The sequence below is a fragment of the Seriola aureovittata genome, chromosome 22 (genome assembly GCF_021018895.1).
Source record: "Seriola aureovittata isolate HTS-2021-v1 ecotype China chromosome 22, ASM2101889v1, whole genome shotgun sequence".
Taxonomy (NCBI): Eukaryota; Metazoa; Chordata; class Actinopteri; order Carangiformes; family Carangidae; genus Seriola; species Seriola aureovittata.
The window spans coordinates 14,894,446-14,910,038 of NC_079385.1; the positions used below are offsets into that span (position 1 = coordinate 14,894,446).

Here is a 15,593-nt window from a genome sequence, read left to right on the forward strand (position 1 = left end):
GCACACAACCTGTGCCAAATACTGCATGTTTATGAGTATGTCTGTATCTGATTGCTTGTGTGTGTAATCCCCAATCAGAAAGTTAGTGAGGGACTGGAGGTGAGATGTTACAATCATATGCTTGATGTTGCATAAACAGCTTGAGGATAAGCCTTTAGAAGCAGGCATCGGCCAAATCTACACTAAACTCCACCAGCTTAACAATATTACACCCGTTTTTCCCCCCACACACTTTGACCGCACTGAGGGGCTCAGCTGGAAATCTTCAGTTGCTTGAAATTTTTTTTTATCTCTTTTGCTTGCTTAAGGGCCAGAAAATGTGTCTTGTTCTCTTGGGTTCTGTTATAGAAAAGTAATGAAAAAAAAGAAAACGAGTCAACAGAAGGTGAGGGAAGAGCTGGAGGGAGAAATGTTTGTGAGGTAACCAATCATAAAAATGTGGTGACACTCAGAGTAGAGGGGTAATGAACAAGAGATTAAAGATCTTTCCTCTCTTCTCTAACATTTATCCTTTTATTCTGGCAAAGCTGACTCATCAGTGATACCACAGAGTGTTGTATCTGGAAACCAGGGGATACACTGTGACGCACTCAAACTCAAGAGATTCAGCATGATAGCCGTAAGTGTGTGATAATCTACGCTGCAAGTTCTGTGATTCACACAGAGACACAAAAAGACCCTAATCATACTGAATAAAAACACAGCTGCTGCCTCAGATGCATGCACATGTGTAAGTGTGTGTGTGTGTGTGTGTGTGTATACGTGTGTATACGTGTGTTTGTGTCTGAGTCACTGTACTGTTGTTGATTGGAAGTCAAAGTTCTCATTTTGCATTTTGACGAGAATAAAATTGGCTGGAAAGTTAAGATGCTTATTTGGAAAAGTATGTTTTGTTTATGCAGAACTACGAAGTGTTACATCTTTGATAAAGAAATTTAAAATGCTGTTTTTCTACAATGACAAGCACCTTGTGTACATTAGAGAGAGACTGCTGGAGATAAACATTTATTTCTTAAGGTCGTAGATTATGCCCAATTCCATTTGTAAAGATCGAAAAATAACTGTTGCAATTCGCCCACTGAAGTGTGGTTTGCATATTTTATCATTTTATAGCACAAAGTTTCAGACATATATGTACTATTACCTTATTTTAATACATTTATACGACCTTTAAACAGCAAAGGATTTTCAACAACCAGTCAGATAAAACACATTTGGCTGGCATCTTGTATCTATTAGAGACAAGCATTTAATCACTGAGATTTTTAATTTATGATTAAATTATATCAAAATAAACTGCAGTGCTGATGTTCATTGTAATGTAGGAACATTTCACCCAGTGTTGGTGATTAGTAGTTTTCAGACAATAAGCCTTATGGCATTAAGGAAAAAGCTGCATTAGGCTTTGAATACACAGACACTACTTGTTAGTCAAATCAAATTATTGTTATATATATATATATTATATCACTACACTTATCCTCATCCAGACAAGTGTATATCTCTATGACCATTCATAATACTCCCCTTGAGTCCATCCCTCTCTCCCCCTTCCTGCCTCCATTCATCCCTCCATCCTCTCCTTCCTTCCTCACCATGCTGACTTGAGCCATCTGTCGTTCCAGCTTGGATCTCGGCACGTCCTCGAAGTAGTTGTCATTGCTGCGCTGCCTGCGCCGGGCGTCCGCCTGCATGATGAGGTGCTGCACGTCCAGAGATCCGCCCGGGACCCCTGCCGTGTACGCTGCCTGGCCCACCGATGGGCTGAGCTGGGGAGGAGTGTGGTTCCCGCCGGGCTCCTGGGAAAGAATGGGTGGGTAGTGAGATTGGAGGGGTGGAGGGAAGCAAGAGAGGGTTCATTCATCATTTCATAATGTGCTGTGTCACTGCTGCAAGTACAATAAGTAGGGCAATTGCATTCACTGTGCACTGTCACATTTTATTTTTCAGTTACAGTGTTGCAATGCTGCTGTATACTAGTGTCTAAAATTGCTTCGTAAAATCAAAGGCAAAGACGCTGTCTCGTAACCAGAAGGTCTCAGCAGGTCGAGTGTCTTTGTGCACAGCTGCTCAGTATTAAGTCTCTTTAAGACAAAGCATAAGCTAGATCCTTAAAGTGGAAAACGTTGTTCATTTAACAGGTTTTTCAAGCTGAGCAGAGAGTAAAATCCCCAAAAGAATTAGGACTTTCATGTGTTTTAATGGTGTAATGGTCTTACATACTAGAAGGTCAATTATTTCAGTCAGTTCGGTCAGTTTATTACATATGAGAGTGCTGGATAGAAGAAGTTTTCTCTCATGATTTCCTTAATTTTTTCTGGGCTGTGGAAGCTGAATCTCAGTTCTCATCCTGAGCTACATGCTGTTCATTCAACCATTTGTTCTAATGCACTCAGCTGTCTGACGTTTGTACTGTATTACAGAGTAAACACAGCCCTCTGCTCAACACATCATCTTACCCTGTTTTGAGTCATACAATATAATCTTGCTTTTCTTCAATTACAAGGCAGTGACACTTCTTTGAAGAAAGAAAATGAAATCATGGCGAAGACCACTTGTTCATTATTCAATTATCGCAGCTGATCAAAAGAATATATTAATGTGAAGTTGCTACTTTTCTCATATATGTTATAATAATATTAATAATTTTTTTTTCTGATGGTTTCTGAAGTGGAATCCTTGTAATATTCTTTAACATTCTATTGACTCATCAATTAATCACAATAGAAGTGACTGACTGATTGATCGAAAGAAAATTAACCAGGGTAATGCTGCTGAGAGAGTCACCTGCTTTCTATTGTAATATAATATCACTTGCTCCGGGAACAATTAGAAAACAAGAGATTATTTTGAGGCTCAGGACATAACTCCAATTCTCAGGTGGACATGTTGAGACACCGTGGACAATATTGGCTGTTTGGACCCAGAGAAATGAGCAGAATCAACCAGGCAGACACACACATGCCTCCCTTGGCTCAACAGCACAAAGAGCAAGAGGCTATTATAGGGACATTAGAGCATAGTCCCACTGGGAAAGGGAAAGCCAGCTTCTTGTGATTAGTATCCAAGACAAGCCAGCAGGGAGGAAACTGCAGTGGGTCGGCCATTTTGTGCCTGTCAGAGAGATTTGGGTAATCAGTTGGGTGGTATCAGCAGCAGCGGGGAGGCTGTATTTCCCTCAGAGAAATACACAGCCATCTGGGGAGGAACTAGTGCTTTTCTCTGTCTAATGAATCCATAATAATTTAAATCCACATTGGTTTAGATATTGCTCAGGGTTCATATGACACGCTGCCTGCTCACTGCGACTCACCCTTAGGGAGATGGCCCGTGGAGGTTTTTGTGGGGTGTCTTCGTGTAGCCGGTCCCCCAACGAGGCCAAGATCCGTTTTCTGTGTCCGATAAGACTGATCTTCAGTACCTGAATGAACACACAGATAGAAGACATGAAATTTAAATGACGTGCAGGGTAGTCTGCATGTATTGTGCATGAAAATATGCATGCATTGATGGTTGATCTGTATTAAAATGAATAATTCATCAAGCAGAAATGCCAAACATTTGCGGGTCTGAAATGTGGGGATTTGCTGCTGTTCACCATTTTATATAACTGTAAAATATTATTGTATTATTTTTATTATTGTAATATTATTGTGGAATAATATTGTAAAAATATATTACAATATGTTTGGGTTTTGGACAGTTGGTTGGACAAAACAAGCAATTTGAAGAGGTCACCTAGGGCTCTGGGAAATTGTTGTAGCCATTTTTTTGGTATTTATGACTTTATAGGCAGTGATTTCATGTTTAGTTAAATAAAATAATAAATGAGTTAAGATGGCTGATTTTTGTGCTCTCCGCAAGGGAACACAAGGGATGCTTGGTCAAAAGCTACTGTGCTGGTAAAAAATGACAACTCACTTTCATTTGCATAATTTAAAGCAGCTTCTATAGAGAATAAGATTTCAAAGGCTTTCAGACGGGATAATAACAAGATTACATCTGCAGAAAAAAAAAAACAGCACAAAGGTAACATATTATCATCATCATCATCAACATCTGCTTCCTTAAATGGAGGGTAATCTGCTATCCAGAAAGCAGTTTCACAGGGAAAAATACCAGAGAGCACTGCAGAGCACTCAGGGAAGTTCTAATGAGCGCATAATGATATAAAAAGCACCTGAGCATTTGCATATATTATGGTATTATTGTTATTACATAACTGACGGCTGTGTTCAGGCTGTGAGTTGGTTAGTTGATTAGTTGATCACATGAACAAGATCATGAAGATATAACATGCCTCTAATGTACAACAGTGTAAGTGTATCCTGTATGAGACTCATACACACACACACACATGCGCAGAGACACACGGGCAGGAAAGACTGATGAAATTAATTGGCAATCCTTTTATAATTTGCTACTCTGTTGTTTTCATTAATATTAATATTAATGGATTTTAACAAAATATCAGAATTAATCAGAACTGTTGACTTGGACTCTAATCAAACTTAGGCTGTAAAAATGAGGACTTGAGACTTTGACTTGATTTCTGTGACACTTGAAACCAAAAACACATTCTCAAAATCCTACACAAAAAGCAAATATGACGGCAACAGGCAGACACTGCATAGCCACACACGCTGAATGTTTAATTATTAGGCCTCAGCACTGAAGGGACCTGGTGTCATTATTACAATGTTAAAGAAATTCGCTTGTTGCCTTTCTTGTTGAGCGTTTAATGAAAAGAGTGATACTGTAGCCAGTTGGAAGGTGGAAAACACCGTCTACTCTCTGATTTCAAAGTTCAAAAATAAAGCTAAGACCACCTTTAATACTCTGTATTAATACATATTTAATTTGTTAAATGTACAGAGATACAAGTTCAACTTTAGACAGAGAGTTTCCCCTGCTACCAGTCTTAATGTAAGCAAAGCTAAGCTAACTGTGTAGGTAGCTCCACTAGTGTACAGACATGAGAGTGATATCCATCTTATCTCATGTAACTCTCAGTAAGATAATGAATAAACGCATTTCTTTTTCTATAAAACAACACTGGCAGTAAATCCCAATAACAAACCAAGTCCTGCACTGTCAGATTTTCAGGTTTTTTGCCAAGGTAATTATTTGATAAAACAATGTTATTGAGAGCTGAGAGTTTACCGAGTTTTTTTCACTGACAGCCATGAAATGCAAATTCAACAAAATGAGATTGTGGCAAATTTGTAACAGTCTATTGATTTTCCCCAGGAGCTCATTACTCAGGCACAAACAGAGACAAAAACACACATACACACTTGGACTCCAATGAAAGCGTTCATTCTTTCTCTGGTCACCAGGCATCCACTGACTGTGCCAGTTACTGGGTTCTCTAAAGAGACTAGCTGGAACATGGCAGCTTTCTTCAGGGATGTTGTTTGCACCTTCTGTCACCCATACGTCAGTACACAACAAACTGCTGCCTGGTTGTAAGGGGCTGCCTCTGGAGGTCTTCCAGTGAAGGTATGTGTGAGCATGAGAGAGTGCGTGTGTATCCGTGTGTCTTTAGGGCAAAAGGTGGTAATTAGCCTCAATGTGAGGCCTTGCTGCAAGTCTAATGATTCTCCCTACAGTCTTGCTTTGAGTCAGCGCAACTCACAGACACAAACCACACAGACACACACACATACACACAGACTTCATCATCTACTGCACCAATTACTGCACTACATCTGCTAAACAGAGAAACACAAAAATATAAAATAATGACAAGTGCAGTGGCGTAGGATGCACGTACTTTGGTGCTATGTACAGTATGTGTGGATAAACCTAAATACACAAACAGAATACAAATAAACCAATATCTTGCATAATAAAAAAACACTTCTTCTTCTTGGTAGGTTTCATAAATTTCAATTAATGTTGTACAATAAATAACAAAAAAGGAGAGGTTTAATAGTGGCTACCATTGGGTTAAACATCTTACGCTGTTCCTCTCTGCATGGAAACAGTGTATTTAATTGTTAAAATTAGACAGATCAAAGGGAAATGCAGAGCAGAGCTGGGACTAGCGGGTAGTGGAACTAATTGGCGTATTATGGCCACCCCGTGCTCCCTCCACCAATTTTTACTCACTCATCTTTCCTCTCCTATTCTCCTTCTCTCTGGCTTTCACAACCTCTATCTCTTCCTGTCTTACACACTGTCTTACAATGTGAGTGATACTACAGCCTCTCTGCCTCCAACTCTCCGTCTCTCTCTACTGAAGAAGACTGGCTTGCTGACTTTGGTGCATAATGTCTTACTCTGAGCCTCTTACTATCTCGCGCTTCAAGAGTTTTTTTTTTTTTTTAGAAACAAGTGTCGGTATCTTCAAATGACAATGAGATGTATTGCTCCACCAGTAAAAAGAAAATTACACTTATTCTAAGGACATTCTTGAAAATAATGAAATTGATTGCAAACAGACAACATAACCTTATTCATGTGGGACATTGTCAGGCTTTTAACGTTTAGATATTGTTTCCAGCGAAGTTTCATTTATTTAAAGAGTTCCTCTGTACTTAACACAAGTGTGAAAGTTAAAGCTGAAATGATAAGTACATTAATAGACTAGATAAAATTTACCAGCAACAGTTTTGATATCGAACTGATTATCTTTGGGTTTTTGACTGTTGGTCTGACAAAAACAAAAACACCTTGGGCTTGAGGAAATTGGGTTTGGCATTTTTTACAAGAATAATTATTTAATTGATTATCAGCTGATAAATTAATAATCAAAACAACAGTTAGTTACAGTCCCAAATAAAGTTATGATGTTATAGATCCCCTAGGAAAAAGTTTTTAAGTAGAAGTAAAAAGTAACACCAGACTCGAGATATAGGTTATTCAAACCATTAAAAGAAAAAATGAGATTTGATGACTTTGACTCTATATTATCAAACATAACCTGGTTTATTTGCAATATGTAGAAAAGGTTATGAAATATTCAGTCTCCTGGGGCAAGAGCACGACAGTAGTCCTAACAACATTGCTGTTTCATCACATACAAATACACACACAAACTCCAGAAAGAGCACAGTAATTGCTTTGCACAGTGCGTATCTGTGTGTGTTACACTTCGCCTTATGCAACAGCATCTACTTCAAGTACAGTAGAAGCCTCAACCTCAGTCTGAAGTTCAACTGTCACCATGGCAACACAGAGCCACAGCAGCAGCAGTCACCCACACACACACTCATCCAAAAAACAAATATAAAACAAAAAAATAAAAAATAAAAACCTATGTGTATACATATGTACAGCATATACACATATACATATAAAAATACATATATATATATTCAAACAGCTCAAACAGTTGTTTTAGAGCCTGGGGATGAAGATTATATTGTTATCCCTGAATGGATGAAAATTTGAATGCCACCTGACCATTATTGTTAAAACACACTCACATTTTCACTCAGCTATGCTTGACTGCAGCATTGTCCCATTTGCATTTAAATTATATTCATAGCAGCAGTATATGATGACAAGAGAAGTGTTGAGCTACCACAGCATACGCTCCTTTGTAACCCTTTCCTCTGTTTCCATCTATTGCTATCACGCTAACTACACATTCATTGAGGCTCGACTCTGTTCAACTCTGATAATATAACCTGATAAGACAATGCTTGTATGTTTGATGTCAACAGCACTTACACACCGACAAGTGAAAAAAAGGGAGGAATTGCTGAACATGTACAGCATGTCTATGTCCGTGCAGGTGCTACACAGCAAACATTTGATGGATACAGGATAAGTCTTGCATTATTCTATATTTTTTGCACTGTCAACAAATAAAGAGAAAAGACCAAAATGAACGCCTTAATATTTTATGACTTCCCTACCCTGTCTCTGGCATTCAGTCCCCAGCCAATTAGTCTCACGTGAAGATGTACATGTTTAAAAACATATCAAAAGATGTAGTTTATACTTTTTCTTCTTTTTTTTTTAATGTTTAATCTCTAAAACAGCTGAGCTCTGTCATTGTTAGCAGACGTGTACATGGTGTTAACTATTTTCAGCCACAGATTAGTAATTTGGTGCTCCACAGAGTATTTCCATCAGCAGGATGGCGTTTGTGGCAGTGAGTCCAAATAAAACAGTGTAACAATGTGTTTTTAATAGTTTTTTGGACAACAATGGAGCTCTGTATTGCAGAGGTATGGATCCTGATTTCTATTCCTGATTTTAGAAACTGGACGACCGCAGAATGTGCTCTGAAAATTTAACTTGCAACATCTACTTAACATTACCTGATATGTTCATAATGAATGAACATCAATGCCTATGCTTTTCCATCTAACTATGAATCATGCTCATCACATTAAAAAAATAAACAAAAGTTTTGATTGCTATGAGTAAGCTTATGTCAAACAGTGGAGGTAAACATGGATTTTCATGTGTTTCTACCTCTCTCTGTCTGGGTAGTATCACTAAGCAGCTAAAGTGTCCAATGAGGGTTACTTACCCTCTGGTCTTGATTTTATTACCGTTGTATGAAGTGATTTGGGGCGCTGTTTGCCTCCAGTATCTGGCTAGGCCGTTATGTTTGTGTCTTCTGTGTGTGTCTGTGTGTGCCGATCAATGCACTAATCCTGTTAACAGTCCCGTTAGCCCAGACCGAACAGGCTTGATTAACGGATTAGCCACCACACATACGGTTAACGGAGCTGTGCTTTCTCCCAGCCATCTCCTCTCTGTAGCCTGCTCTCACTTTACTTGAAATATTAAACCACAAACCACAAACTGATTCTTTGCCATTTAAATATTTCTGTTTGTTTATGCATCTCAACAGTTCCCCCTTCAAGTTGTTTAATGTAGTGTTTTGAGCCATAAAACATACAAAAGCAAAACATCTCTAAGTATCATTGAGATGATTTTATTTGCCACCACAAATCAATGAATCACAATCACTACTTTTAAAGAACACCAAGAGAGAACAGAGGAAAAAGATGACGTTGGCAACAAAATTACATATTTCGCAAAGAAACCGGTGCGACAATAAGGGTCAAGTGGAAAGAGTCAGTGATTGGGGACATGAACAACGACCTCTCTCACTCAGGACACTGGAGACAAAAAGCCTTTTCTCTGTTTCCTACTGGAGGGGAGTTTGGAAGCTGGTTGGCTCACTGAAGCATAAAACCCAGTGAGGGACCAACAGTCCAGTCACTGTCTGTGCTCAAGCTAGCACATAGTTTTAATGATGGGGAAGGAATGGAGTGAAAACTCTTTCATTAGTGTCTCTTCTCCTGTTTAATCTAAATTGACTCGCCTAAATATCCCTTTCATTAACCTCATATCCCTTTTCCTTAACCCCTTTTCAGTCTGTCTGTATTCCCTTGAACTCAAATTACCTCTCACATGTCTCTCCTTTCCAACCTACTTTGTCCTTATTTTCACTCTGCTCCCCTCTTGCTATATCTAGATGATACAAGAGAGGCTAAAAGAAAAACAAGTCAGAGAGAATAAATAGTCTGAGTGTGTTAGTGATTCGGCCTAATAAAAGACGAGGCTCTGCAGTTATAAGAGCTTCTTCTGCTCAGCCTTGGCAACTGCATGTGATTGGTCCATCTTTGTTTGTTAGCTTTCACTGTGTGTATCTACCTTCTCCAGGCTCAAGTCAATATGACTGATCACCTCTCCCCTGTAGGCTATGAGGGTGGGACCTCTGTGATAGCAACAGACCTCTGCAGCCCTTCAGGCGTCATCTGCTAATGGAGCAATTGGAGTTCAACCCCCCGCATCACTGAAGAATCCTGAATCGAACTTTCCAGATCAAAGAATCACTGGTGTAAGGTTACTTAAATTGCCTGGGTCAGAATAGATTACAGGCCAATTGAATGGTAATATTGATCAGCACATATCCCGTGTCTGTCTCAGTGCCATCTTAGAGGTCGAGTACAGGGCGGTAGCTTCAATCGAGAACATCAAAGTCATGTCCTGGAATATTTCTATGGCATATGGAGGAATTTGTATTTCAGGATTATGGACATATTCTACATATATTTTCAAAGGGTGATTCTGATAATTGTTAGACTAAATATCAGGTCAAAAGTTTTACTGAGATTTGGTGCTCTCAGCAACATTCAACAGTTATTAATGTAAAAATATGTTTGTACAGTAAATATATAACTGGAGCCAGCAGTTGGTTAGCTTAGCTTTGCACAAAGACTAGAAATTGGAAAAAAGCTATACTGGCTCTGTCCAAGGGTAACAAAACGTGCCCACCAGCATCTCTTAAGCTCATTAATTAATACTCTATATGTTGTTTGCTTAATCCGTACAAAAATCAAAATGTAAAGACAACAATTTGTAGTTTTACATGGGTCAAACAGTGGAGACTCGAGGAAATAAATTCTCACAAATCATTCTTTTAAATACTCAGAAAATTGTACAGAATTTGGTTGGTGGCCAGCCAAATGTTTCTCAAGCGGGTGGGGTAGTGCTGGGGAAATTTGGACTTGTGCTTTGAGTATTTTTAAAGTCCTGGAAACAGCATGGGTGAGTAGTATAATGACTATAATCATATTAAATGGTTTGTATAAGAAATTTTTATTTGAGAGTTGACGTCAGCCAATGATCATGTCCAACCTGTGGGACTAAATCTGTCCACTAATATGGGATATAAAGTAGACAAAAGTCAAAAATGCTTTCCATCTTGCAATCAATAGGGTTTGTTATAAAACAGCACTGATGTAATGTGAATAATGTGCACAATGCTCAGTGTGTGTGAAGGCGTAGACATTTACAGCAACAATGCTTGGCTCATTTTTCACCCTGATTATTGATGTTTTTCTAACCCTGAATACTTAACCACAGCCAGTCACCTTCCTCTCCTTGTTCTCTCATCGCTCCATCCCTCACTTGATGTGTGTGGAATGATAAGTATTGATTTTCCTGGGCTCTCAATAGATTACACACACACACACACACACACACACACACAGACACACACACACAGACACACACACACACACACACACACACACACACACACACACACACACACACACACACACACACACACACACAAACAATATGTAACTGTCAGAGAGCACACTGGAAGCTCAACTGGGTTCATGACTGCGATGTCCAGGCTTCAGCTTCATCACCCTTTGCTCTGTTCGGAACTACAGCTTCTCCTACACACACACACACATATATATATATACACACACACACACATATACCCCATTACAGGCAGGGGTGGGGGGAGGTTGGGGGAACTGGAGGGAAACCAGAGACCACTGGTTGCCTAGCAACCAGAGAACGGAGGGGAGTTGCAGCTAAGGGTGATGTGTTAAAAATTATGTCCAACAGGGACCAATAGGATGACTTGTTTCATTGCTGAGAAAATAGGCAGCCAATGAAAGCGGGCCGTTAATAAGCCCGCCCACACGGAGACAGATATATCTCCATTAATAGCATGAGAACTGTAACTATGACTGGAAGCACAGGCTGTGTGTGTGTGTGTGTGTTTAAGATCTCTTAAAACTCGTCTTCCAAAGCTTGTCTTTGGCACGTGCACACAAAGAAGCTCATTAATAGAGTTCCCAATAAGATCACAAAGGAAATAGTTGATATTTTTCTGGATTAATAAATACTTCAAAGCCTCAAGATGCAACTGATTTTCACACTGCAGAGCAGCATAAGATCTCCTAAGGCACCAGGCTGTGTGTGACTGTGTGTGACTGTGTGACTGTGTGTGTGTGTGTGTGTGTGTGTGTGTGTGTGTGTGTGTGTGTGTGTGTGTGTGTGTGTGTGTGTGTACACAATACTATCAGGGTGTGGGTGCTTCAAAGAGTTTATCCACATCTGGTGTTTGAGTATCAGAATGCTACAAATGCAGAGGGAGATGTATATTTCATAACAAAGAAACAATAATAAACATTACATCAGAGGTTACAAATGTATTTGTTTTAAATGTTGAATCTCTGGCTTTTACAGGGACACATAAGAGATTATTAATTAAAGCTGGATTTTATTTGCTTACTAAGGCAACTTATCATATTTTTTCACTTTATGCCCTGATGCCTAAACTAGGCTCTTTTGTTGATCATGTGTATATAATAAGACCTATGTGTTACCTGTGCAGCTTGTATTATGTGCATAACCACATGACATAACACAGTTAAGGTTGACATAGAAACAGAGAGAGCCCAGTTGAATGATGTTTATGTTGTTGTTGTTTGGTATCTTGCACTTTGGGGGTACAGCAGGGCTTACAAACAACAGCTGCTTGTGGTCAGAGTCAGTGAAGCGTACAACATACAGTATATTGTACAGTAAAGGCCACAGATACAAGATCAGGTTAACAGGATGCTTGTAGCAACCATATGTGCATCTTTGAACTCTCTGCTGAGGGACAGCTTTGGATGGGACCCTATTGTGTACTCCTTCATGATTCTGTATGAGTAGTGGGAAAACTTTGAAATGAGAAGAGAAACAGTTGAATAATTGTGCTGACAAACCTGGAACCTTTCTTCCATTATTAGCATAACATTTTGTAATTTTGAGGTAAATTATCTTACCTCTGAACTGTAGCTTAAAATCCCAGTTTACATTGTTATAAATCAATTCGATTAAGTCTTTTATGCTTCAATCTAAATGGGTCATATATTAGCAAGCTAATGTTTGATTAGCTAGTTCCATTAGCTAACAGTACAGAACAGTTACAACTGAGAAGTTACTGGGTGTAAATATTTGGTAACAATTTATCTCTACATCCTCATCTGTATCAGATATGGCAAAAAAAAATCTGAATCAAGCCTCATCAGAGAAGCAATGTTGATGTAGCTGAATATTACAAGTGGGCAGTGAGGTCAAAGCTGTGTTGCTAAAGATAGACCAACCAAAACCTAAGGCAAGATACCATGTCCTTCCTGCTGCAAGGTTATTCAAAATGTCACTCAAAAGTTTACACACACATACACAAGTGCACATTTACACAGGAATTTCAAGACCTCTGCACCTCGGCCACCTTACTCAACCTGCCAATTTGGACAAACATCTCGGATAAAAAAAAAAAAAAAAAAAGGATGATTTACAGTTGGTGTAGTAAAATAGGTGTTTGCCAACGGTTCCTGTTTTGTGACCCATTTCGGTCCAAAATTAAGATGTCAGCACTTTGAAAATAAACTCTCCCCTGCACAAGTAATGACTGAATGGTGTGAAATAGAAGTGTTAATGCTTTGACTCATTACAGGGCTTCCGTAAAAAAGATGATATAGCAGAGTTAACCAAACCAAACCAATTGTGTTTCTGAAAATGCTGGGAGCATAAACAAAATGATGTGTTCAGAATTTAAACCCTCTGCATCGGTACCCCTGCTACTGTATGTTTAGAAGCCTTTGACCAACAGTCTTTCACAGGATCATCCATCATGCTGTGGTTTCTGTGGGCTGCCTTCTGACTAATGCCGGTCACCGAAGAGGAATCTATTGCAATGACTCGCCGTGGTGACGATTCGATGAACAGGGGGCTGGATTATGATTGATAGACCGGCGTCTGAGGTAAACAGCATATGGCAGGATTTCCAACTCAATCTTTCGGTCTGTCCGGTTTGTTCATCAGCAGCAGGGGGAAGAAAAATACTCCTCTCCTTTTTCCTGCTGGGACCTGTCTCGTTATTTCCCTCTATTTACCAGTATGTGAACCCCTTGGAATGACCTGGTTCTCTGCATTGATTGGTCATAAAATGTGATCTGATCTTCATTAACAAGTCACAAGTTTAGACACACTAAATGTGCTTAAAAAACATTAACAGGCCTGCTGAAAAACATAAGTAAACCCTTGGATTTAATAACTGGTCGAACCTGCTTTGGCAACAGTAACCTCAAACAAACTCTTCCAGTAGCTGCTGATCAGACCTGAAGGATCTTCAGAGGAATTTTGGACAATTCTTCCTAAACAGCTGCTTCAGCTCAGACTTCTTTGCTGCACCACCCACCTTTTACTGAGCTTCACCCTGACATTATCCCGTAAGATACCATGATAAACCTGGAAATTATTTTCCCCTCGATGATGGCGAGCTGTCCAGGCCCAAAATCATGATGATCCCTCCATCCTACTTCTCCTTTGTGATGAAGTTTTCATGTTGATAAACACTTTCTCAGTAGTGTTGTGAGTTGTTATGATACTCCTTTGGCAAACCTCAGTTACACACTGATGTTTTTTTTCTTTTTGGTGAGCAGCAGGTCACCATGCAACCATGCAACATGATTTGCATGGAGCATGGAGCATGCACAGCTTCCTCCATTGGTTCCATGGCAGGACACTGCTTCCTCCATGGACCATGGATGCTCCATGCAACCATGCATCACTATTTGCATATGGTAAACTCATGAACAGAGATGATGACCAGCTCCAATGATTCCTTTAATGTTTTAGCTGCTACTCCAAAGTTCTTTGTAATGTTAACTGATCATTCTGCATTGTGCTTTTGAAGTCATCTTAGTTGGGCGCCAACTTTTAGGGAGAGTAGCCACAGAACTAAATCATCTCCATTTGTAAACAGTATGACTGTGGACTGATGAATATATAAACTCTTTCAGATTACTTTGTAACCCTTTCAGCAAGTCCTCTAAGATCTGTTTTGTGAGGCATGGTTCACATCAGCAGATGGTTATTAATACAGTCATTTGCATGTTATTAGTTCAAATAGATTGTGTTTGTTCATTATTGTAAGTTGGATTTAAATTCGAGGGTTCACTTTTCTTTTTTACATCCCGCAAACTCCTCACTTACTTTCCTTTTCAGTCTTGCACTATCACTGTTGCTTTGTTTTCTTTCATTATTTTCGGAAAACATATTCATACAGGCTAGACATTATTAAATCATCATAGTCAGTGCTAGTGGATTTTGGGCAACTAAGAACAACATAAATCTAACAAGCCTTCCACTAAAGCGAAAGTAAAATTATACGGTAATTACTGTTATTTCTTTGAATGATTTTAAAATGTAACACTGAATACTTTGAAAGCTTAGATAGAAAACCTGAAAACAGTCATTATACGACAACAGAGTAGCTTCCCTTGCACTAATGAATGTTTACATTTTTACTCGTACATAGTGATTACCACTTAAATATACAGTATGTCATTAACCTGACAGTCTGTCTTTACACATGCACAGACTTCCAAATGTAAAGCCTTACAACATCCATTTCTTAAGGTACAATTTTTTTTCTGTCTTGTCCCAGATTTCACTTCTCTTGCCATCTTCTAAGAGTACGTTAGTGCATGCAAATGAGGATAAGGCATAAATTAGGGCAGCAATTGGATTTCAGTGGATTTAACTGTAGTAGTAATACAGTAGCTTTTTTTCTCTGCTTCTCTTGACTCTCTTGACTAGAGACAATAGTTGGCTTGTGGGTTTTTTTTTTTTCAGCTGAAACCTAACTTGAAATATTGACTTCATGCCTTCCAGAAAGTCTTGTGACATGTACAAACATGACAACTTGGTCCAGTCTCTGGACGATGACATGGATTGAGTGTTCAAGAAAACCAAAGAGTACACAGTAAAACCACTTACAGCGAAGTCTTCACCATCAGAGAAAAGTAATTTAATTA

General features: G+C 39.1%; 1 protein-coding gene across 5 annotated transcripts in view; it reads right to left on the minus strand.

Moving 5' to 3' along the window:
- The window catches only part of anks1b (ankyrin repeat and sterile alpha motif domain containing 1B), a 215,992-nt gene that overhangs the window by 31,136 nt on the left and 169,263 nt on the right, over window positions 1-15,593 (minus strand). For all 5 annotated transcript variants that reach the window (XM_056367040.1, XM_056367039.1, XM_056367041.1 and 2 more), the window contains 2 exons: window positions 3,314-3,421; window positions 1,596-1,799 (listed from right to left, as the gene is read on the minus strand). In XM_056367040.1, coding sequence (XP_056223015.1) covers window positions 1,596-1,799; window positions 3,314-3,421 — 312 coding nt within the window. The remainder of the gene's footprint in view (window positions 1-1,595; window positions 1,800-3,313; window positions 3,422-15,593) is intronic.